Source organism: Trifolium pratense, linkage group LG2 (genome assembly GCF_020283565.1).
Source record: "Trifolium pratense cultivar HEN17-A07 linkage group LG2, ARS_RC_1.1, whole genome shotgun sequence".
Lineage (NCBI taxonomy): Eukaryota > Viridiplantae > Streptophyta > Magnoliopsida > Fabales > Fabaceae > Trifolium > Trifolium pratense.
The window spans coordinates 16,215,105-16,241,088 of NC_060060.1; the positions used below are offsets into that span (position 1 = coordinate 16,215,105).

At 34.0% G+C, this 25,984-nt stretch overlaps 3 protein-coding genes across 7 annotated transcripts; 1 reads left to right on the forward strand and 2 right to left on the reverse strand.

Moving 5' to 3' along the window:
* The first annotated feature begins 1,119 nt into the window (after positions 1-1,119).
* LOC123907607 (protein ENHANCED DISEASE RESISTANCE 2-like) lies at positions 1,120-13,427 on the forward strand. 4 transcript variants are annotated; one of them, XM_045957939.1, is made up of 22 exons: positions 1,120-1,947; positions 2,279-2,353; positions 4,075-4,128; positions 4,271-4,336; positions 4,594-4,697; positions 5,030-5,097; positions 5,179-5,295; positions 5,398-5,438; positions 5,532-5,632; positions 6,619-6,714; positions 7,040-7,104; positions 7,302-7,373; positions 8,098-8,253; positions 8,389-8,618; positions 8,693-8,732; positions 8,875-9,029; positions 9,115-9,216; positions 10,957-11,001; positions 11,092-11,232; positions 12,591-12,686; positions 12,813-12,914; positions 13,170-13,427. In XM_045957939.1, the coding sequence occupies exons 1-22, from the start codon at positions 1,807-1,809 to the stop codon at positions 13,275-13,277; spliced, it is 2,175 nt and encodes a 724-aa protein (XP_045813895.1). In that variant the 5' UTR covers positions 1,120-1,806; the 3' UTR covers positions 13,278-13,427. The 4 variants fall into 4 exon arrangements, with proteins under 4 accessions (XP_045813895.1, XP_045813894.1, XP_045813896.1 ...); XM_045957938.1 differs by having other exon boundaries at positions 1,178-1,947; positions 4,268-4,336; XM_045957940.1 differs by lacking the exons at positions 1,120-1,947; positions 2,279-2,353 and adding an exon at positions 2,406-2,424 and having other exon boundaries at positions 4,268-4,336.
* Positions 13,428-17,587: 4,160 nt separating this feature from the next.
* LOC123907608 (UDP-glycosyltransferase 73B5-like) lies at positions 17,588-19,627 on the reverse strand. Its single transcript, XM_045957942.1, has one exon. The coding sequence runs from the start codon at positions 19,177-19,179 to the stop codon at positions 17,707-17,709; it is 1,473 nt and encodes a 490-aa protein (XP_045813898.1). The 5' UTR covers positions 19,180-19,627; the 3' UTR covers positions 17,588-17,706.
* A 374-nt stretch (positions 19,628-20,001) lies between these two features.
* LOC123907609 (protein LPA3) lies at positions 20,002-23,755 on the reverse strand. Of its 2 annotated transcripts, none has more exons than XM_045957945.1 (10): positions 23,610-23,755; positions 23,355-23,534; positions 22,468-22,515; positions 22,317-22,356; positions 22,127-22,227; positions 21,327-21,519; positions 21,149-21,247; positions 20,861-20,978; positions 20,463-20,612; positions 20,002-20,302 (listed from the first exon to the last, which is right to left on the reverse strand). In XM_045957945.1, the coding sequence occupies exons 1-9, from the start codon at positions 23,685-23,687 to the stop codon at positions 20,489-20,491; spliced, it is 981 nt and encodes a 326-aa protein (XP_045813901.1). In that variant the 5' UTR covers positions 23,688-23,755; the 3' UTR covers positions 20,002-20,302; positions 20,463-20,488. The 2 variants fall into 2 exon arrangements, with proteins under 2 accessions (XP_045813901.1, XP_045813900.1); XM_045957944.1 differs by having other exon boundaries at positions 20,002-20,316; positions 23,610-23,751.
* Positions 23,756-25,984: the final 2,229 nt, after the last annotated feature.

Consider the following 25,984-nt stretch of genomic DNA (forward strand, 5'->3'; position numbering starts at 1 on the left):
ATGATTATGGTTCGAACCCCGACCCCTATATATATATATAATGCAATGTCATACCATCTGAATTTAAGTTTATGGAAAGTCTAATTCACAATTATTTTCCAAAACGAACTTATACTAACTCTTTATTTTCTTTTTTTATTGATTAATTACTTAATTTTTTATTTTTCTATAACAACGTTGTGATGACATGATTATTAGTGTGTCCTTATTGTTAGTTCCAACTCAACCATCCTGCCTAACTTGCAGAGTATGAACCCTTCATTTGAAATCTCAACAACGTCACGCTTGCTTGGCTGTCCACACACCCACTACACTCTCTGTACCTTCACAAGTTAATGCCCAACCCAAATCCAACAACCCTCACACAATTACCACAAATCCCAATACAAACAAATCTCCGTACCTCATAGTCAAGGGCATTTTCGTCATCTCATCTCATAATAGAACAAAAAATCAAATGGGATTTATTGCTTTTCGCGACAAAAGTATAAGCGAAATTCACATTTTTAGATTAATTTATGAATCTCAAAATGTGGATCGTGCTTTTATTTTGCTATAGATGGAGTAACTTTTTTTTTAGATGAGCTAAGTCTAGAAGTTCACTAAAATTAAGACGAATCTAAAAACATAGATCCAACGTAGGTATTTATAAATTATTCACTAACGACATCTCAATGCTAATGACGAGGATTTAATCCACGTCCTTCCTACAAAATGTAACTTATAAGGTGAAGTTTCATTCGATATGAAACTCTTAATACTCCTTAAATAACATGCATTTTATATTCATCTCTATTGAACTTTGGGCGTGAATATGTATATAATAAACAATCCAATAGTAAAAATCTAATTGCAAACAATCAAATATTATTGAACTAAGAGCTCGTTTAGATTAACTTATTTTTAAGTTTATGCAAAAAACTTATGTAATATAAATTAGATTTTATGCTATTTTATAAATTCAACTAACGAAAATTGTATTTTTATAAGCTATTTTATTATAATTGACAAAATTATAATAATAGATAAAAATTACGATAAGTATTTACATAAATTCAAAAACATACTAATCCAAATAGATTCTAAATATAAATCAACTTCTTACTGATAGAATTAAACTCCATTGAAGATGGTCACGACATGCTCTCCAAAGAAAACAACCAAAATATCAAACATTAATTAATCATAAACATTCTGATTAGTGTTAATTAATCGCAACAAGACGCCACCTTCTATTCAAAAATTGAGAAAGCGTCATCGCCCCAACACGCACCTAACCAACACGTCCCAATTAAATCATTCCACGTGTCAAATGCTTCTTCCCGGTCACAGCTTTTTCTAACTTACGTGGGATCTTACACTTACGCTGGTTAAATCTCTCTCTCTCTCTCTCTCTCTCTCTCTCTCTCTCTCTCTCTCTCCGTGTAGCTCTTTCTTCCAACGTCGTCGTTTAACGGTTTCACCGATCCAACCGTCACCGATCCCGGAGAATCGAACTCGAACGAGAAATCAAAACATTCAAGAAATCGGAGAACAACAATTACGACTACCGCCAATGCTGAATTCGAATTTCGAATCCTAATTCCATTCAAAAACAACGCCGGACAGTGCAGTGGAACCGACGGTTCCATCATCTTCCGTCTCCGTCACCGTCACCGTCACCGGCGATGGTTTATAAGTTTTCTTAGCTAGCAATCGATCTCGCCAAAGCAGAAATTCTCCTTCTCCAGCTTCCGCCAGCATCACTTCCAATTTGTTCTCGTTTTCTTTTCCGTCGAAGTTTGAAATTCGTGTTCCAGTTAAACGATGTCGTCTAAGGTCGTGTATGAAGGTTGGATGGTGAGGTATGGCCGCCGGAAAATCGGTCGATCGTTCATCCACATGAGGTACTTCGTTTTGGAGTCGCGATTACTTGCTTATTACAAGAGAAAACCGCAGGATAATCAGGTGAATTTTTCAACGTTATTGCATAATTTTCTCTTTTGATTATTTAATTTCAATTAGTGATAGCTAAATTCAATTAGATTTTGCGTTTATTTTATTTTTGTGCTGCAATTTCAATTGTTAAAGTTTTCACTTCATGGAATAATCACTTTATGATATGAAAAGGGAAGAGAATTTGAGTTTGTCTTTCAACTTTTTGAAATGATTATGTTTGTTGAATTATTTTTCTTTGTATCTTTTACTTTATGGAGGATGCTCGAGAGAAGATTCTGCTTAAAAACTTGATACTATGAATTATTTATTTATTTATTATTTATTTTGATAATCTTATTAGGTTCCTATTAAGACACTGCTAATTGATGGAAACTGTAGAGTGGAGGATAGAGGATTGAAGACCCATCATGGACATGTGAGTTCTGCTATACCCATCAGAGGAGTTAATCCTAACCATACAATTACAATGGATTATCAGGATTAGATGTAAGTAAAACAATCTTGACAATCCATATATGGTTGTGTGGTCAAGATTATCTCCTCTAATCTTGTTTTATGTTGTTATTATGTATTGAAAAATGTCTATTGGATTTGTATGTATCAAGAGTTATCCTGTTAGGAAATTGAAATTGTATTGAATGGAATCTAGTGAGTTGATGGAGTGAGGTGGTGTCAACATGGACTGTTTTATGTCGTGTACAATGTATGCAAATTATGGTTCTTTACCACTGATGGGATCTAGTAAAACATAGAAAAAAAATAAATGAAACCAGCCTCAATGTAGTAGAGTAAAGCTAGAATACATAATTTTGCACACAAATTTTAACCCTTCCTCAATGTGCCATTAGGTTTACAGTTTACAGTTTACTTACAGAGCTGTGTAGGGTCCCATGAATGCCATCTATGAGAAATTTCAGACTCAAACGTTTCCTACATATATTAAGAAAGGAATTCTCATTACAAGAAACTATTTTAAAGTAGAAGGTCAAGGTACCATCCTTCAACATGACAGCAAATGAAAAAAGAATATTGATACAATAGCTTTTAAATCTATCTGCATGACTACCAGAGAAATCCCCTAATGTTTTTTTTGTGCTAAGTGCCAAAATGAGGTTAAAAGCTGTCCTATCTTGTAGCAAACACGAAGACATAGATTTCTCCTTAAAAATCCAAGCATTCACCTCCAGGTTCCAAAGATGTCAAATCAATGCATAAATTTCTCACTGTTACAAAACTTTCCTGTCCTTATTCCTACTCAAATCTCTATACCTAATCAAACAAAAATTTCCAAGCTTTAAATGCACAAGCACAAATCCTACTCCAAATATGGAAATGGATTGATAGCAGTTGCAGTCAGTTTTGATGCAGTCATGAAGCAGTCAATGCATCGGAGCCGCTGATCAGATTTAAAAGCAGTTTTGAATTTTTAAAACATTAAAATTCTGATCTTAAATCTAAACTGTCTGATCTTGATCAAGCGGTCTTGATTTCACTGAATGCACGCAGTCATGGGTGCTGACTGCACCCAATCCAGGTCCTCCAAATATAGCTGGACAAAACAAAAACAAATATCCGTTTTCCCTGAAATTAAAGGAACACATAAGAATACCCTGATACATCTATAGTCTGTGAACCCGATGTTTATTACTTGCATTGGTCCTGTTTAGTACCAGCATTTTGATAAACCCAAACCCTACAAGCTGAGCAACTATGTTTCATTCTGTGAGTAGCGTTTCTCCAGCGCTTCAGTGTCATAGACATTAATTTTAGTTTTACGAGTTTACATATTTGTTCACTTTCGTGTAATTGTACAAATAACCAGATAATTCTCAGTCATTGTGTAAAGTAGTTAATTCTTTTTTTACTGTAAAATTATGAATGCTTTTAGAAGAGGGAAATGATATGACAACAATTTTGATTGCACATTTTTTCTTCTTCATGTAAAGTGGAATTAAACAATTTGACAGTAGGTTATTTTTTAAAAGCGGCATATACTGGCTTTCGGTATTGGCAGTCCTATTTGAAGTTGAAATATAATTTCCTTTACTATACTGACAGTGATTTTGTTCAGTCCATAATTTTGTCTGCATTCTGCCTGTTTTTTTATTTTTTATTTATTTACTTATTTTTGTGTAGATGGTATATGTTTTGTCTGTTTACAACAAGAAAGAAAAGAACCATCGGATTATGGTGAGTGGATTTTGATCTAATTTACATTTATACTGCTCTATCATTAATTAATGTTATTTTATGTAATATTTTTTATTTAGCCTTTTTATTATAAAATAATTTTGTTGTTGCTGATTTTTTATTGTTTGCGTTGTTGTAGCAGATGGCTGCTTTTAACATCCAAGAAGCCCTACTCTGGAAAGAAAAAATTGAGTATGTCATTGATCAGGTATTTTTCGTTAGGGCACAGCATCATCCTATTGTATTCACTAAATGTGGATCAATATCCGTGTTCTTAATTTTCTGGTTAGACTTTATCTCTCCCTGATGTATATTGGTTTGAAAAGAAAAAATAATTTTTTTACATGGATAAAATAATAATGCCTTGTGATCTTACTTTTTGTAAATTCATCTTAGTTACTTGTAGGACATGCTTTCATATTGTATAAGTTGATGATAATACGATATTGAACTTAATGCATGCAGCATCAGGGGGCACAACCATCAAATGGCAACAAATATATTTCTTTTGAATACAAATCTGGGATGGACAACGGGAAGACGGCTTCTTCCTCAGACCGTGAAAGCCAGTGAGTATTTTTGTGTTTTGCTATTTTCCACTTAATTTTGTAGAAGATGGCAACATTTAAAGGTTATCCACTTTCTTGGTAATTTTGTTTCCTATGTGATTGGATCATGCCTGTCCTCCTAAAGATAGTCTTCTCACATTCCTTTATCCATTCTTTGGAGATGCAACTGCAGTTATTTAGGGAGACATAATAAACCATGACTTAGTTGCCCTTCCTTCTTTTGTTGCACTGCTGAGAAAATAATTCCACTGTATTTAGTTCTGGGGTACCATTTTTATTGTTCATATCCTCCTCCTAATTCATAACATCCAATATTGTTTTTGGATCCCCAGGTTCAGTGCTCAAGAGGATGATGATGAGCCACATTCAAATTTGTTAAGGAGGACAACAATTGGAAATGGTGCACTTTTTATCCTTACAGCTTGTGGGTTTGCAATTGCTCTGACAGCTAAATTTACACCTTTCCTTTTTTGAGCTGCAGGGCCTCCGGAATCAATTTTTGACTGGACGCGAGAAATAGATTCAGAATTGTCAAATCAGAATGTCAATAACCAAGCTTTCTCAAGGAAGCATTGGCGTCTTTTGCAATGCCAAGATGGTATGGTTTCCTGTATTCATTGATATGATAGATCAATTTACTGCTGCGGTGACGTAAAAGATAAAGTTATTACTGATATGATTTTCCTTCTGACATCGACAGGACTTCGTATTTTTGAAGAACTTCTTGAAGTTGATTACCTTGTGCGTTATTTTCTGTCCTTTATTTTCGTGGTGTTCTACATTTCATAGAATATTTTGGAAACACAACCATCTTCTCTTTGGTTTTTTATGTAGCCAAGGAGCTATAGCAGAGCGATGAAGGCAGTGGGTGTTGTGGAGGCCTCTTGTGAAGAAATTTTTGAGCTTGTGATGAGCATGGATGGGACACGGTTTGAGTAGGTGTTCAGCATAGTTTCCATTACTTTTATGTTGCTGTGTATTTATGTCTGTCATTCTATAATATATTGCAGATTATGTGTTACTCTTATTTCTTTTTTATTTCTGGAAAAAAATGTTATGACACGGGAGAGAAATTAGAGTTGTCATTTTAAGAGATTGTAGAACGTCCATCTAATTCAACTTTTATAGATTCTACTACTTACCTAGTCTTGGACAACGTAGTGAAAGCACCAAAAGTTATGACTAAGGTGCTGATGCAAGTCTCCAAAAGAGGTAAGCTATTCTTGGTACCTTAGGATTGGTTCCAGTATCTTACAATAAAGTAAAATAACTCCCACATCACAACCATCTGATAGGACCTGCTAATAATCTGTGTATGGAAGAAGGAATAAAAAGGGGTGAGATATAGAGAATCATAGCCTAGAGAGAGAATGTGCAATATCATCCTCTATGTAACTAATTGCTGAATCTGAATTGGCAAAAGGACTGGGAGACGATTTTGTTGTAGGGGGCGGGGTGGTGGTATATAACCTGATAACGGGAGTGATTAGGCCAATCAATGGGCCAAGACTAAGATGACCACACCACATCTCCAATGGGCCAATCAATGAACCAAGACTAAGACTGACCACATCTCTCAGAACCTTAAGAATTTGGGTACATATACTACATAGGTCTTGTCTCTTATATCATCTTCATTTAGCCATTTCCTGGCTAATGGGAAACTTGACTTTCTTTACTCTCACTTGGATTTCCAACATCACTACTTTTATAAAAATGATTTAGAATACTCAAGCCACGGAAACTTACTGGAGTGGATGTCAGTAGTTTCTTGGGACCTTCAATCTGTACTGATAATGAAATATGGAAAAGAAATAAATTCCTTTGTTTTACAGTTTCAAATATGTGATGATCTATAATTATGCGAATATTTTGTTCATGGACAGAATTTGTAAGCATCTTGTTATTTGCATTGCTGCAGATGGGATTGCAGTTTCCAGGAAGGTAGGTTAGTTGAGGAGGTGGATGGGCATACAGCAATTCTTTATCACCGACTTCAGTTGGACTGGTTCCCCATGTAAAGATAATCTAACATCTCCATCTTTGATAATAATTTGTTGTTTCTTTCTATTGTTAGCTTAATCACTATTTTTGCATAAGTGGACATAAGTGTCGTTTGTAGAAGAACCAACTTTTCTTGTAATATTGTAATATTAATTTTCTGAATAAACTGTTTCCTTTCATGCATGTAGATCTATATCTAGATCTCCTATTAAAATCTGAATTGTTATTTATACCTTCGAAAGCATGATTTAGGACTGGATAAAACACTCTGAAAAATGGTTGCACATCCAGAAACTAATTAATAATGTTGATCCAATGACATGTGTATATCGTTGCAGGTTTGTGTGGCCCCGTGATCTTTGTTATGTACGTTATTGGCGTCGAAATGATGATGGAAGTTATGGTAGGAAATTTGGTTTCTCCGTTCAAACTTTTCAGTTTATGCAATGGCACTGGCTAAGGAAACATAAGTAGAAAATAATAATATTAAATGAAAAGTGAATAATTTATTATATTGGGAACTCAGAATATTGAATACTTTCCTCTGCCCCTATATTATTATTATTATTGTAGGTTTATTTATATTTCTTCTTCCTGCAGTTGTTTTATTTCGCTCTAGAGAACACGAGAACTGTGGTCCACAACCAGGGTGTGTTCGGGCACATATTGAGAGTAAGATTTCTTTTTAATCTCATTCCACCCTTCAAAGATCAAGGGAGCAGCTTCACTAATAGTTGTTTTAAGGGCGTTGCCTCTTCCGACTTGGGTGGACTGAGCAGCTTTGCCTTTTTTTGTGCCTTAATTGCACTTTCTATTTTCTGCTTTTGGGGATGGTGTATTTTGACCTTTAACTCCAAGTATTTGTTTCAATTACTATAAAGGTGGATATTGCAAGCATATGAACACCATCAAATCTTAAATCCTACAACCGATGGATTTTTGTTAGGCATTATATAACTCATTTAAATATTGGGACATTTGTTTCAAGTTGTTTACATCCATTCCTGGGAATAACTTTCCAAGTAGTATAAGGATGGGAATCCTATTCTTCTGTAGTTTTTAATCAAAGTGTTTGCCTAAATTTATAGTACCCTCGGGAATCAGTTATTTAAGTGGTGTGTAGAAGTAATAATAGGAATTAAAAAAAGAAACCTTTCCTTGGGAATGAAAACTATGGGAATGCGAAGTTATATTTTCTTGGGAATCTTTTAAATGCGGGAATAATTTTTCAACCTTGCAACAAATATTTTACTTATTCCCTACCCATATATCTCTCGGGAGCGCATTTAAATGACTTGAAACAAACACACCATATAATTTTAATATACAATCTCCTTACTTTCATAGATAAAAATTGTCAGTGAAATTTTATGGGACTAAGAGCTGGTTTGTACAGGTGGAGGATATAATATCTCCCCCTTAAAACCTCGAAATGGGAGGCCTAGGACACAAGTTCAGCATCTTATGCAGATTGATCTGAAGGGTTGGGGTGTGAGTTATATACCGTCTTTCCAGCAGCATTGTCTCCGCCAACTGTTAAATAGTGTAGCTGGTGAGTTTATTTTCTTGTAGGTGATTTATAGTTTTCATATGGAATGATAATGTTATCCCTTTACATACCTCTCTTTGTGGGAGGGCATAATTTACAATGAGTAGTTTCAAAATGCTTGATCTTTTCCCTCTACAGGTTTACGTGAATGGTTTGCCCAGTCAGATGAAAGGAATGCTCCTCCACGAATTCCTGTCATGGTTAATATGTTCTCAACATCTGTTACTTCAAAGAAGAATCAAAAGACAAATGATACTTCTGTTAATTCTACTTCTCTCGATCAAAATGCTGCAAGCAGAAATTCTGTTTTGATGGATGATTATTCTGATGAAGATGAGGATTTTCAAATAGCAGAACCAGAGCAAGAGGTATTACTTGCACTCCCTCATTTATAGTGTTGATTTGCTTTATAAATTCTAAGTGTGAATATTTAATATTTCAGGCATCCCAAACTGGTCTTGACAGTGATGTTAGAAAAACAGGTAGCTGCTTGATATACCTAATTTTAATATAATAAGATTATTATAATGATAATACATGGATCATGAAGAACCTGCATACAGAGATGCATGCACATGACCTAGGCTTGATTAGATCTAATCATAAAGTATTTCTGAACTGAAGCCTTGGATGAAGAGCCTGATGATGAGATTGACTTATCTTCCTTTTCGGGTAATTTACGCCGAGATGATCGTGATAATGCTCGGGATTGCTGGAAGATATCTGATGGAAATAACTTTAGAGTCAGAAGCAAGCATTTTTGCTATGACAAGTCAAAGGTCTTCTATTGTTCTTTCACTTTTCCCAAATCAAATTTTATAGCTGTTTCGGTGTATTCTTATTCCTTTATGGTGAACTGTGAAGGTTCCTGCAGGAAAACATCTGCTGGATCTTGTTGCTGTTGACTGGTTTAGGGACTCAAAAAGAATGGACCATGTGGCTAAGCGTCATGGTTGTGCAGCACAAGTGAGAATTAGAACCTTTTCTATATTATTTTACTTGAAGATTATTGGTAGGTAACATGAACTACGTAATTTTTTATAAAAAAAAAAAATAGGGATAAACCCAATTACAGTGACCAGAATCACAGGTTCCTCACTCTCATGCTCACAAAACCAGAAAAATAAATGAGCAGTGCAGAATTTTGAGGGTCTTCAAATCAAAAAACGTACTCCATGACTGAATTTCTCCTCCCATACATTTCCCTCATTTTATATTTGTTTCTTATCCTTTCCCCTTTTTTTCTTACTTCTCTCCCTAGTCCCTCCTCTTCTTGTAGGCAAGGTTTTACAACCTGTATCCATCTTTCTGCCATTTAGTCAAATTTTCGCGTGGTCTGGCATAGAGGTATCTAAATATTCTGCCTCCACAAGGATCCACCATGTATGTCTTCAAAGTGGAGTTCTAGGCGAGTACCCAGTAGAAAATGAAAGGAGTTCTACCAGTTTCGCTTTTCTTGAAGGGTAACAGCCAAGTAATAATTAAAGGATAACAATTTCTGTCATTCCATCCTAGTTACACTTTATTAATAATGGGGTCTTTCGGTTTATTACTTTACCGCATTGTGTGAATATATTAGAGCTATGACAGGCTTTTTGTCACTTGCATATATGAAAGATCATAATATGCATATATTTTCAACATATTATATTATTATGGAAATTTATATTGATCTTCCTCAAGGTTTTCTCTTATTACACTTAAAGGCCCTCTTATTGGCAGCATAACACCAATGCTTAATTGTAATAATTGTAATGGAGATCGGTAGCATTTAAAAATTTAATGTTATTCCATGTGAAGCTTCTATGTTATTGGACCACCCACATTTTTCAACACTTCAGTTGTCTAGTCATAGTAGGAGTGAAGGTGTTGAGATCTCCCATTGACTAAAGAAATGGTTAAAATAGTCTTTAATCCTTATAAAGCTAGGTCAATCCTCACCTCTTGTGCTATATTTTGAGTTGGTTAAAATAGTCTTTAATCTAAATTTTAAATTGGTATCAGATCTATTTGGGAGTTGTTATCAAACCACCTGCATTTGTTCACACTATAGATGTCCAGTACTGTGTACGAGGGCGTGTGTTGAGATCTCTGTTATCGGGCCACCCAAATTTGTTTATGTTATAGGTGTTCAATCCTGGTCTTGAGGGTGTGCTGAGATCCCACATTGACTAGAAATGTGGTTAAAGGCGGACAATTCTCGACTCTTGAACAGACTTTTGGAATTGAGTTAGATCTAATCCAAATTCTATGACCTTTATTAAAAACATGGTATGATACACTGGGCACAGTCTCCCTTTTTGGAAATTATTGTCGAAAACTCAAAACCATTCTCTGTTCTTTGCCTTTTGTTTTTTCTTCAATACATAATTAAAACTATTCATAAAAATTGGATCTCTGATTCAATTTTGATTTTTGTTAAATACCTTTCAATCTGCCTTACACACGATATCACTCATGGATTCTCCTTGTCATCATTGCAAGGTTGCTTTAGGTGGTGAACACTACATGTAATGTTATACAATTTGATACTATTCTTGTGCTTCAATAAATGATCTATAGCTTCAAAACTTAAATGTGGTGAATTTGATTTCCCTTTTACTATTTATAATTTATTCAGGTTGTTGGTGTCTGTTGTGTTTTTTTTCGTTTTTTCTTCGAGGCTTTTGCTGACAAATGGACCTTTTCTTTTTGGTGTCTATGCAGGTTGCGTCTGAAAAGGGATTTTTCTCCATTATCATTAACCTTCAGGTGAGTTCTTTTATTAATATGACTATGAATCAACTTTGAACTACAAAGGTTTAGAGTTTTGAAGTAAATGAATGTGTTGCTTGGCTGCAGGTGCCAGCGTCATCACATTACAGTATGGTATTTTATTTTGTGACCAAAGAGTTAGTTCCTGGAACACTCTTGCAACGCTTTGTTGATGGTGATGATGAATTCCGAAACAGCAGGTTGAAGCTCATCCCATCAGTCCCAAAGGTATTCATTTAATATTGTCATCACGTGTATTGGGAAACTTTACTATCTTCTGCGAGTTAATTTTATAACTTTTGGCTGTCACAAACATTCTTGTGTAGTTTACATTTTTATATGTGGATTTTATAACTCTGTCCTTGTTTGTTGCATTTGTGATGGCTGTTTCTGTACTTTGCCATTTATTTGTTGACTATTTTTCTTTCCTTATTTCTTACTTTTCTTTATATGGTTAATTTGGAGAATGTTTTCCCTTCTATTTTTTCATCTGCGTTTTCTTGCAGTTGTTTTTCAGATTTATTGTTTATAGCCTTGTAATTTATGAGAGAAAGGAAATAATTTACCCCCATCTTCCACTGTCATTAAAATTATTCTTCATACAGTATGTTACAAGCAAAATTGTCAATTATTACATCAACTTGTGTGTGTTTCCACTGGAGGGGTTGGGGTGAAGGGGTATAACTTAACTTGGGATATCATTGAGGTTTTCAGTCTGATAAACAATCAAATGCTTATTAAAAGAATGCTTATAAGTTATATCATAACATAATTTTGCTTTAAATACTGCAATAGAGAAGAAAGTAAAAATAAATCTAATTCCATAGTCTAGAATAAGATTCATAAATTTTGTAGTTTCTATCATACTGCAATGCTCAAGTAAGAAACACTCCATGAATGTTTTTTCTTCATATTTGCAAATGCTTGGATGGGCTTTGCAGTCCAGTGCTTAGCTTAGTAAAGTAATGCAGAAAAGCTAGATCAAATATAGGCAGGATGATTTTATTGGTTATATCGGATTTTGGAATGGGCTCTCCCTTTAGGCTTATTCTCATAATAGAATGTTTCTCATATTTCAACTGATGGGAGAAAGAATATTCTAGAAGTAAAGAGGGAGTGTAAGTTAATGGTCGGGTTAGATAATTTTCCTTCTTATGCCCTGATAAAGCATCATATCCACCTCATCATGAGAATAAAAGTCAAGCAAAACATAAAAATGTTATTTCCCTAGAAATCAGTAATGCTCAGGATAATTAATTTAAAACTTGTAGGATATGTATGCATATCATGTGTCTGGGTTCACTTTCCCAGGTTTAACTTTACAATCTTTAAATCCGATGCACGGTAAGTTATGTCATGTGGTACTTCGCGCTACAAACTTTATGCATACATGTTTTTGCTTGGCTCAATTCACATGTCCAGACCTCTTGTTGCCACATTTTTGGTTTCATAGACTAGAACTCCCCTTCATTTTTCCCAATTATTAATTATAATTTCTAACTACCATCTTTTTGCTGAAGTCCAGAGAAACAAGTGTATGTTTTACGCTTCTCGTCTGTTATTGACTTTCCAACTAAAAAATGCAGGGTTCATGGATTGTACGCCAAAGTGTTGGGAGCACTCCTTGTTTACTAGGAAAGGCAGTTGATTGCAACTATATTCGTGGTCCGAAGTATTTAGAAGTAAAATTTCATTATATTTATCTTCACATTGTTGTCTATTCTTGTTGTACGAAGTTTCCCACTAATGAATGAAGTATGTTCCCTAACTTGTTTGTCATGATCTAATCAATTAACTTTTGTCCGTAGATTGATGTTGATATTGGTTCTTCTACTGTTGCTAATGGAGTTTTGGGGCTAGTTACTGGTGTGATTACAACATTGGTGGTTGATATGGCTTTTCTTGTACAGGTATGTTTTTCATGGTGTGAATTCATATACTAGCAATGAACGTCAACGTCTAAGTCATAAGATTTAAGTGGGAGTGATTGGATATATCTATTTAGCTGTATCATTCAGCGTGGAAAATTTTCATGTTCAAATTTTGAAAGCATAATGGTTTGGATTCACATTTACTAAAATACTTTGATTTTTGTTGAATTGACTTCAGATGCTCGTGAGTGTTAAATACTTGTATTGCTGATAAGATTGTTTTACGATTAACAGGCAAATACTGCTGATGAGTTGCCCGAGAGGCTTATTGGAGCTGTTCGAGTTTCTCATTTAGAGCTCAAATCTGCCATAGTACCAAAACTGGATTCAGATCCATCATGACAGACCAAATCTTTTCTATTGTTCTTTTATACAAAATCATTTGTTTGCAATTTGCTCTTGTATCATTTTTCACTCTACTGGGATGTAGGTTCATTGTTTTCTTATTGGTTCTTTCTATGAAAATATCAAAAGGAAATTTTTTTTCTCTTATCTCTCTCTGTATTTAGTTCAGTGTCGAGCTGAGGTAGGATCTGTATTTTATCAGCATTATATTGGAATATATTTCATCTGATAATGAAGTATCACCATATAGTCTAAAATTGGAAAATTTTCAGCCATTTCATCCAGTCAGTCGTTGAGAATTTTGTAGTTGAATGAACGTTGTGGTTATCCTTAACATTGCTGATTATCAATATTTTAAATCTGATTCAATTCCATCAATTCTCTCATGATAAACTAGTGATATACTATACGGCAGTGAAAAATAAGTAAAATGTTAACAATTGTCTTAAGGGAAAATATTAGGAAGTAAATATAGAAACTTTACATTGGAGAGTGTGTTTAAACATGTTAGCAAGAGCCTAATAAAAATTCAGAATTCTTGTGGCATGATAGTAGTAAAATTTGTTGACATTCGTCCCTTAAGACAAGACATCTTGAATTTCAAAGAGTTTTAAAATTAGTACTAATAATATTCACCAATACTAAGATATCAGAACTGGAATCTAAAGTCCATTCAAGCAAAATATTTCGTCACACTTTTTTCTAACTTATGGTCATCATTAACTAAAATTTATAAGAGTATCAATTTCAACAGATTATAAGTGGATTGGAATTCTCTATAGCAAGGATACAGGGCAGTGTGTGAAGAAACACATGAAGTTTGAGCCAAAGAACCTAAACAAATCTCTTATTGATACATAAAGCATCTAAATTCGTCCCTTGATATTCTCAATTTACCCCCGTTACTTAGGAAGCGAGTGTAGGAAATAACAAAACTAAAACACTGCTGTTCACTACTTAGGATGCGAGTATGTAAAACTACAACAATTGAAAATCACAGTTCGCATTCTAGGATGTGAACTAGTTCACCGTATAAAAATCAATTTTTTGTCTCCTTCTTATAAGGAAGTAATACTATGAATTAAATTGCATTAATATTAATAGATTACATGTATATATATATAGTAAAACTAATGCACCAAATAACGAAATGAATTATAAACATAAAAACAAATATAAATACTTGTTTTTTTTTTTTTTTTTTTTGATAAGCAAATATAAATACTTGTTGAATTTAAGTGACCAAAACGTGTGGTAAAGGAAAGGAATTTAAGTGACAGACAATTGGTATAGGGTGTGTGATCAATCGAAATAGTGACAATTGAATGACATCTCTTCACTTGCTAATGGTATAACGTGTAATCAATTGAAATAATGACAATTGAATGGCAATTGAATGACAATTGAATCACATCTCATAAACTGAGTTCGCACTTTACGTAGTGAACTGGTTTTCAGTTCCCATTCTAAGTAACGAATGCCAATATTTTCAACTCAAACTCAACGTTTGCGCCCTCTTGAATGAAAAATATCATGAAAAGTTCGCATTCTAGGATGATTTTTTCCATAAGGGGGCGTATATGTTGAGTTTGAGTTAAAAATATTGTCACTCGCTACTTACGGTACGAAAAGTACCGCTCGCATCCTAGAAAGCGAGAGAGTTAGTGTGATCATTTCAGGGGATACTGAGGATATCCACGGGGTGCGAAAAGATGGATTCTAATTTAAATTAGATATCTATTTTTGATGGGTTTGATCTTGGTTCACCAAAAAAAAAAAAGAAAATATACCAAGAAAAATATGACCATTAAAATCATGTATTTCAATCACTAACAACACCATCAAATTCAACCACATGGATGACACCACCAATAAAAAAAATTATTCTCTCATTCTTCATCTATTAAATATGATTAGGACAAAACTAGGTGCATTTATTTTATGTGCTTTTAGTGTGATTCTTCACAAAAAAAATACTCATAACTATCTATGATTTTTCAAATCCATAATTTTCTTAAAGTTTTATTATAACCACAAAACATGAATTTCATGTGAAGAACATACGAAAAACACCTAAGCACGGTGCCAACAACAATGAAGTTTTCACTTCCATAGCTGTCTTGCCTGCTGTTTTAAATCTTTGCCTTCTAGCTAATGCCAGTGGAACTTATTATTCTAGATAGTTTCCTTTAGCTATTTATTTTGTCTTTGCCTTCCTGTACCAACAAAAAAAAAAACGAAAAACACCTAAGTAAATTATTATTATTAATTATTATTATTATTATTATTATTAATTATTAAAGTAAATTACATTTCTTTCCTTATTATTATTATGTTAAAATATAAACTTTATTCAATTTAAGTTTAAATAGATATTTCTGTGATAACAATTAACTATAAGTCACTATTTTATGTCAATATATTTATGTCATTATTTAAGAAATTAATTTTCCTTTCTTTGGAAATTTATTTATTATTAATATAACGACTTCAAAATATAAATTCAATAACATTTTTCATAAGCCATTAGGTTTGGTCTAGTGGTTAGAGGTTTGAGTAGTATGCTAGAGGTCTTGAGTTCGATCCTCGACCCCGTCGTAAAAAAAAAGTTTTTCTTTAATTGTCTTTAGTAATTAGTAATATATCCAAAAAAACATTATTTTATTTTGTATGGTTTCAAAGTTTCTGCAACATTTAAAATTATATGTTAACGACATGAACATAATGGAAACATATGCTTTACAAGTTTGATTATATTAAAAGAGTTTTTCTATGTCCAAATTTGCACATGTTAAGAAGTTTAAAATAGTAAGTTTATTTTGAAACTTGTACATTTTGTATAAATATATAATTTTTTAATAAATAATTATTGTTTTCAATAAAAAATTACTTCTTTTTTTTTTTACCGTATAAAAGTTACTACTTTTAGTTGCTTTAACATGTGCAATCCCGTACATATTAGACAAATTCATATTAAAATGAAGTGTTTAAAACCATGGAATTTTGGCATGATTGTCAATTGTTGAAAAAAAACCATGGAATTTTGGCATAGGGGAATCGGAAGTTTGAGAGGATGTAACAACATTACAATGCATATTGAGGCATAATCTAGTTAGAGGTAGGCTAAGGGTGTTGGAGATTGAAGAGTGAAAATCTGAAGTATTGGAAAAATAAGAAATGGTCCACTTTAATGTTGTTATGCAACAGTATGATCAAGTTTTTCAATAAACATGCAAATTTAGCACCTAAGAGATTGAATTGGAGAATAAACAAGAGGTGCTTATTTTATATGTTTCCTTAACAAAATTTGCATTATCATATGGTTAACACTGTATGCGTGCGCACAATATTCCATGCCATTAACTCTTTCACCTATCCGCATTGCCGGATATTATAGATGTACTAGTACTCCAAGCAAAGTCAGAAATAATGAAACCACACACCTATGCTACAGTGGAAAGACCGATCAATCTCATCCATAATGTAGATGAACAAAATTGTTACGAGTCTTTCAAAAAATAAATAAATTTGATGTTATGTTTTACAAAACCAATGTCCTTGGCAAAATTTAAAAATAAATTAAATTTTTTTGAAGTCAAAACACTATGAAAGTATGGAGATTAACAAATATAACGATCCTACATGGTCAAATCAAATGTTTTTATAGCCATGACATGGCTACATATCGTATTAGATTCAATCAACATTTGAAGTCACTTTTGCAGTTTAATTTTTATAAATTATTTATTAGATTCAATCAACCATCAAGATAAAAAAAATTAACATCAACAAATAATTACATTTGTGGAGTTTCGAGTCTATTGAGTTTTTATATTTAAATATTTATAAAGTGAATAATTTTAAAATTATGAGACTCTTATAAATTATAAGGATAAAAAAGTAATTTAATTATATCATCCCTCCCCTCCGCTCGTGAACCAAACATATTTGCAATTAAAATCTCTCTCCTCCCCCTCCCCTTCCCTCTTTTAAACCAAACACATCTGCAATTAAAATTTTTCCCTCCCCTTCCCTCCCCTCCCCTCTATAAAAATTCCCCCCCTCCCCTTCTACTCTTTTGAACCAAACCGACCCTTAAGGACAAATATTAGGAAGTAAATGCAGAAACTTTACATTGGAGTGTGTTAAAAAGAATAATTTGTTGACATTCGTCCCTTAAAGATGTCAATCTTGAATTTAAAGAGTTTTAAAATTATTACTAATAATGCACCAATACTAAGATATCAGAACTAAAGTCCATTCAAGCAAAATATTTCATCACACTTTTTTCTAACTTATGATCATCATTAGCTAAAATTTATAAGAGTATCTATTTCAGCAGATTATAAGTGGATTAGAATTCTCTAGAGTAGCGAGATACGGGGCAGTGCCGGAAGAAACACACATGAAGTTTGAGCCAAAAAACCTAAACAAATCTCTTATTGATACATTCCTTAAAAGCATCTAAAGCAGCTATTGAACTTCTTGGAAACCCATTCCGAAACTTAACACTAATAACCTCAGCATTATTCTTAATTTCTTCATCACCCATCAACCTCTGTATTCCCACAATTACATCATCCTTGGTTACCTTTTTTGATAGATCATCAGAGACTATATAACCCACCCTAAGATGACTCACCACCAATTTTGCATCATGGTATTGGTCACCCCTTATAGGCCAAGCCAATAATGGAACCCCATGTCCAATAGCCTCCACGGTCGAATTCCAACCACAATGAGACAAGAATCCACCTGTTGATTTGTGACTCAGTATCAATAGTTGTGGCGCCCATCCACTTATTATCAAACCTCTATTCCCAACTCTTTTATCCAATCCATGTGGAAAATACCCTTCTTCTGTTTTTGATTTTCCTGAACCGGGTTCACCTCCTAAACGAGGTGGACCTGGTGTACCCGATCCGGGTTGAATCACCCATATAAATGGTTGCTCACATGATTCCAATGCTTGAGCTAGCTCCATATACTCCTCCGTTGTGGGACCCACTTCAGTACCGAACGACACATATAAAACCGATCCACGTGGCTTGGAATCTAACCATTGGACCACTTCTTCCTCAGTGACATTGGATGGTCGGTTGGACCGAAAATCACGGTCGTGGATAACTGAACCGGAAGATTTCCAATATTGCTCAGGCAAAAGCGGTCCAACACCCCACACTGGTTTTCCAACATGGTTCGCGATGTAGTTAATAAATGGACACTCCAGATCATCACACGTGTTGATCATCAACGCAATTGTATCTCTTACCTCATCAAGCCACCGTGGCTGATCTCCATGTTTAGGTGGCCCCATCTTTCCCGGCCCAAATCCACCTGGAGGCGGAGGAAAGCCGTGATGCGGCGGAGGAAAGCCGTGATGGAGTGGCGGAGGCTTGTGACGTCTTCGTTTCATGTCAGAGTAAGTAAGCGCCATGTCTCCAGGTAATCCGGAAACAAACCGAATCTCACCAGGTCTCAATTCTAACGGGTGGGCTTTCCATTCTGCAAGCTCCATGGCGGCGGAGCATGCACCAGAAGTGAAAAACGCCACCGTAGGAATTTCAAGTTTTTTGAAAACATCATTTGACCAACTCATCATAACATCCACAATTGCACAAACTGGTCTTGTCGGACGATGGTATTCAGACAAGATATCTTTTAACTCTTTAGCAAGCTCGTCGTGGCTGTGTTCGGGCGAAGGAGGTGATGATGGGATTAGGGTGAGATGAAAGAGAGGATTTTGAAGCAGAGAAGAGGGAACAGAGGTGGAGTGAGTTGAGGAGATGAGAAGGGTAACGTTGAAGTTTGTGGAAGAAGTTAAATGGTTGCATAGTTGGAAGCATGGTAGAAGATGGCCTTGTCCAAAAAATGGTAGTATGCAAATTTCTTGAGACATTTTGGTTTTGAAGGTGTCAATGGATTGATATATGTTGTTGTGTTTTTGTGAAATGGGTGTTTAGTTTAATTTATAGCAAGAAAATTATTTGATTTTGACTGTTAGGTTGGACTTGGAGAAGAGTAGAAAGTGTGTGGAATTATGGATGTGCTGCTTTTCTTTCTTTTTTTTTTTTTTTTTCTTTTTTCACCGGTTTAATCTGGTCCGGAGGTCAGTTCTGACATAAAGTAGTTTTAGCCCCTCCTGATCGTAGTTGCGGGGATTGAACCGCAGTCCTCCCTACCAAGTTCAGCGCCAATCACCACTGAACCAACTAACGATTGGTTGATGTGCTGCCTTTTTGAGCTATAAGCAATAAGAGAAAGGAAGGTGTAACACTTTCTTGGATAACAAGTTATTACTCTATAATTGATGGTGGACAATGCTTCACTCTAGCTACCATGAGTTATGTTATTTATTCCGGCACGCAAAACCAACAGTGTATTTAACGGATTCACATTGAATAAGTGTTGATGTTACACTCAAGGAGAAGAATAAAAAGCAAAAACCAAGAATAAATACAATGTTAATGTTTTTTAATTGAGAAGTGATGTTTGGGCAGAAAAAAATTGATGTCAAATAAAATGTCAATTGTTTTTTGTGTGTGTATTTAAAAATGTGCGTAAAATGTAGAAGATAAAAAGTAGAAGAGAGATGAAAATAAACATATACAATGTTACACATGGTGTCTGTATTTTCATGTTATAATAACACATGGTAAGAAATTGGCATCAAATAATGATTGATATTATGCAGAAGTAACAAAGAGTGGGAGTGAAATCGGAAGAGGGAGAACCAACATATGGTATCTGTATTCTAACACAAAAGAAGTGATTTTCTCAATCGTATTGATTCAGTGATTGTTAACAAATTATGTACAACACACAAACATACAATTATACAAAGACAGAAAACTTGTTGTATTGCTCAGATGAATTTCCAAACTGTACAGCAACAACTTCGTAGCTATTAAAATAAAAACACCATTTCAGTACTACAAGGCACCACTTCTTTTGGCCACAACTTCAACCCTTCATTCATCAAATGCAACCTGTTGACTCATTCCAGATCTCCAAAGAAGAAGCTGAAAACCAACACCTGTTGCTCATCAGTACATAAAATTTCATAAATTTTCTTTTCATTAATCTTTCTTCATTCAGAAATGAAGGACCGTGCGTATAGCACTATATCTAAGTTTGATCGAAAAAGATACTGTATTCACTGAGGAAACTGGAATTTCTTACCGTTACTATGACCGAAACTGATAACATCAAGTTGCTGGAAGAATATCAAGGGCAACTTCCTTGAGGGATGGCATAGTATCCTGCTGATGTAGACAAACATATTTACTTCTCCCCACTCTTCTCAGAACCTTCCATGGTCCTGGATAGCACCTACATGAAATATAATAAACACACATGCCACAACACAATAAGTGTTATATGTATGCAATCAAACAAACAGTAAATCGAAGAATTTTCACTATTTCATATGAAGTTTCATTAAGCCAAACCAAGTCTATCTATAAACTAATTTTATTGCGAACCTTTCAAATCAAGATATTGAGTATTTCCCCAATTACTATAATTTTAAGCATGACTTTGTAACATAATAATCCGATTGAGTTAATTAGCTAACGGACCTGAAAAGTACTCCACCATTGCGACCCTTGAAATTATGAACGTAATACACAGTTTCCATCGAAGGTAGAAAGGATTTCGTAAGTCCAGCAAGCTTTGGGTAAAAGAACGGTGGATAATCTTGATCCATTCAAGGATAACTATTTGCTGAAAGGAGATTAAGAGTGCTAGTAAAACTTGTTTTCTCAAAATCACATTTTTGATACCTCATTTTCTAATTACCACCAAACAAATACTTATGCAAGAAAATAACTCTTAATAAATAGGTGCATAATTTTGCAAAAGGATACACCCGGATCTGATACGGTCAAGTTCTCCATTGAAAATAATCAGTTTCCGTTCCGTGTTCACGACAGCTTCTTTGTAAAGTTCTTCCACAACAAGCATTTCTGAAATACAATGCAGCAGTAGTCATGAAACTTACTTCCTTTGTTTATATTAACAACAGCACAGAAAGTTTGGATCTACCATTGACATTGAAATACGGATAGCCTACTACGAAAAGTTCATCGCCTTCCTTCACTCTGTCGGACATTTTTACTTTCTCAACAAAACCAAAATCTTCAAAAAATGAAGGCTTTGTCAGATAGTCCAACTTAAAAGACGCTCCACTGAAGGCCGATTGTCTGGCAAAGTCGACTTCACTAGCTTCTGGAAAAAACTGATTTTTACAAGGTTGTGCATCAATTTCAACTCGAAGTGATGAAGCTGTGTTATACAACGAAAATTTTCTCATGACCATCTCTACAGAACTAGACAAAATTTTGAGTGATTGCAATAGCTTTTTACAAAGCACACATATGAAGAAAGAAACCACAGACATATATGCAGTGTTGTCAAAAAGCAGCCATAGCCGTGCTATAGTACTCTAGCATAGCGAAATTTGAACAAACTGTTATTTTCCGTGATTCACAATTGACAACACTGCAAATATGAGAATGATATAGCTATTTGGAGTAATCAAACTATTGACAAACTCAATTCCCAATGATAAAATATTGGCTTAGGGGTGTACCGTGTAGTGTACTGATCATAATGGATCCTTATATGCTATGAGTAGGAGTTATAGAACAAGATACATGAAACTAACTATCTATTTGGTTACATTGTATCCTTTTAATCATAATCAACTTCGAAGTTAAGTGAAGGAAAAGCAAGGAGAACAAACAAATTTTTACGAGTGGCAAAGAAAGGCTTTATCATTTCATCAAGAAAGGCATGCTTCTAGGGGCATAAAGAAGAATGGTGCTCTAAATTAAGAAGATTACTATTCTTGTTCGCGTGGCTTTCTCGGACGAAATGAAGCGGTCACAAAATTCACGAATCAATTGCATGCTCCCAGTCATCTCTATTCCACCTTCACCATCACCTGTGATATAACCAGCAAGATGAATCAGTTTGCATATAAGTTGAAACAACTGTATCCTTAAAAAACCAGGAAACTGAAAAACACAGGACCTGGTACGGATTCGAGTCCAGCTGTGGGAAACTCAATTTCCTGTTTAAGATTGTTGTTCATTATAGGCTCTATAATAGATTAGCTCCTCAGTTTGGAGTGTTTAACTTTGATTCTTGATTCCTGATAAAAACATTACCAGATATAACTCACCATTAGCTGTTTGTTATCCTTCACGGCCAATTCCACCGCAACACTAGCCTGTTGGAAATGTACCAATTTTAGTGCTGTATTAGCATGTTTCTGAATCACATGACATAACTCCGTTTTAAAACAGTTCGCAGCTGCAATTATGACCACAACATTATGGTTTTTGATGTTTTCATACTGCATCATGATCGCAACCGTGGTCACATTATCCGTATTTGACTGAAATTTTCTAAAGTATACTTCTTGATGCGGCCACGGATTAAAACCTTGACAGAAACAATAAATTATATCCTTTTCAATTATTAGAGTCTGTTTGCAATTGCATTGACTTAATTAAGCTTATCTAGTGGCATAAAAACTTATGAAACTGTTCGAAATAGCTTATGAAAATACCTTATGACACATGTTTTCAGCTTTTGTTTATAAGCTCTCAACGATAACATATAATATACCCGTTTGGATTAGTTTATTTTTGAGCTTATAAAAAATATCTTATACAAACAAATAAGCTTTTATGTTAAATCATAAGTTCTCACTAACAAAAATTGTATCTTTATAAGCTATTTTTCCATAAACTATCTTGACAAGCTTATAAAAATATATGAAAACTTATTTATTTGCATAAGCTAAAAAATTAGCCAATTCAAACGGGCCCATATAGTTTGACTTTATTTTATCTTTTGTTATAGAAATAGCTTATACATAAGAACTTATTTAAGCTATTTATCCAAACATAACCTAAATGGTTAACTCAAATTATTACTCTACAGTCTACAAAATACTGATATAACCAAACTTTCAGTATATTTGTCCATCAATATTAAAACTCAACATTGCAATGAACCAAAAATTGAACCAAAGCAAAGATAAATAGATAATGAAACACTAACTTGTTCCAGAAGCTCAGAGTAATCAAAAGGGAAAGGAACATCAGTCTGAACAGAGGCATTGCCATCACCCGAAGCAGAAACAGAAGAACAAATTGCTAGTTTTGGATTTGTAGGACCAGTAATCCCTCTAATTCTGATAAACCCACCATTTTTCAACGAAAAAGTATCTAACTTGAGAATCTAGACAATCAGAAAAGCAATAGAGTATGAGATTTGATTGAAGGAAAATTGTAGAGGGAAGTAGTTAGTTATTACCGTTGAAGTTAGTAAGGAAGAGGGTGCGGTTGATGAAATAGAGAACATGATTGGTAGTAATAATGTGGATAGAACCATTTACACTCTGCACCTTTCATATTTCAAAGTGGCAACAACAAGTCCAAATCAAAGTCAAAGGAAGTGGTAGTTTAAATATGATTTTGGTAGTTTAAATATGTCTCGTTTTGATTTTGGTCTCACGTAAAAAAAAAATTGATTTTAGTTCATATCAAATTTTAAAATATTTAAAATAATTCATGAACTAGATTTTTTTGTTGACATGTTAAATTTTTTATTAAGGACAAAACTTATATAAAGTTCCTTATATGCAGTTTTTGTTGTTCTCAAATTAAAACACGACACCTGGACAAGTTTGTCCACTTCATTCAATAAACTAAAAGGCGTGAAATATTCCCCTCAATTCGCTTGAACGGTTAAATCGCTCACAGACCTTTCTTCTAACCCATCAGAAGCATTACAAAAGACCCACCATGACCAGAATCTCCATATTTATATCCACACATATAAATCCAATTTGTCGATTACACAGAAGTAAAACAACTCATTACATGTCCAACATAGATTTCATGAAAAGAAGCCATAAATCAAACTAAAAATTTCATCCCATAAAAATTCTCAATTAACACGTTTCCTTTGCACTGCAAATAAACACAAGAACACTCAAAACCTGGATTACAAACTATGAATCCAATTGATATGAATCACACAAGAATCAAAATGATTGAGAAAATTTTAAATAAATAAAATAAATCTAAATAAAGCTAATGATTGCGTGTGAGAAAATGAGTTAGAGATTGAAAATTAAAGAGGCAGTTCATAACATGTAATCATGGTTGAGAAAGCAGAAAGATAAGAAGGGAAGAAGACAGTGATCAAGAAGAAAGGAACAATGGGGTTACGAATGGGGTTACAGAGATGTTAATGCATTTAGACGGCCGTTAAAAAATAAAGAAGAAGCATTTAGATAAATCCAGGTGTCGTGTTTTGATTTGAAAACAGCAAAAACTGTAGGTAAGGAACAGTATATAAGTTTTGTCCTTTTAGTAATTGGAAGATGCAGGGTAGAGTTCATTCGCTGACGTGGATATTTTAATTACATTTTCATTTTTTTCTTAAGAAAATTGAATTTGGTTCATTTAAAAATAGAAAGAGGTAAATGAAAATTAGGGTTTATTGTTTGTTGAAGAAAGAAGTGCGAAGGAAAGCAAATGAAATCTACTCAACATCTGTCAAATCATCAGAACTTTTACATTTCGGTGAAAAATCCAATTCATTGACCATTTTAAAAGTGTAAAAGAGTGAAAAATTAAAAGACAAGTTACAAAAAAAAAGTGTATAATGGAAGTAACCACCTAAAAAAAATAAAATATTTACAAAAAATGTGTATAATGGAAGTAACCACCTCAAGAAAAATATTAAAATTATTTACAAACTTTTCAGATGTATTTTTTGTTTTGTTTTTTAGTATAGATAGATAAATAAATTTACATTGACTCATACTATAGTTAAACTCAGAGGGTTTTGGTCCAAAGAAGAGACGTTGCGTGAATGAATGAACGTCAAAAAAGAAGGAATTTCTATTTCTTTTGAGTTTTGACTGTAAATTCATTTTGAAACACTGATTCACTACAATCAGAACAACAATGTCTTGTTCAATGCCTCTTGATCAATTGTTTCTGTCAATTGGGTCATATCAATTGTGCTTTTTCTGTATTTGCCAACATTCTCAAGAGGGGTTTTAACCCCAATGCAATATACCTTTTAATACACTTATCAATGGTTATTGTCTCAAAGGTGAGATCCATAAAGCATTGCAATTTCACGACAACGTCGTAGCGTTGGGATTTCGGTTAGATCAAGTTAGTTATGGAACCTTAATCAATGGGTTATGTAAAGTTGGAGAAGCAAGAGCAGCCCTACAATTGCTGAGACGAATTGATGGGAAACTGGTAATCAAGTAACTTGAAGTGAATTATAGTCACATAACAAGTTGTTGGGGAAAACCAGACTAAATAGTCTCTTTAAAATGCGGAATTAACTCCCCCAACCACCTGTGCAATTAAATGGGCAACCAGAAAATTCCAATAGCAGAGCAAAATAATAACGACGGTAAAATAAATATCAGACACCAGAATTTTACGTGGAAAATTCTCTCAATGTGAGAGAATAAAAAACCACGGGCAAAGCCAGATAAATCTTCCACTATAAATCAATAATGGGTACACAATAGTCTTCTAGTAAATACTAGGAATACCAATAATCATCACCTAAGGTGGAATCAAATAACAACTCAACCTTCCACACAAGTGGGTAAACTAACACAACCTAGAGAGAGATTTAAACAACTAATAAAA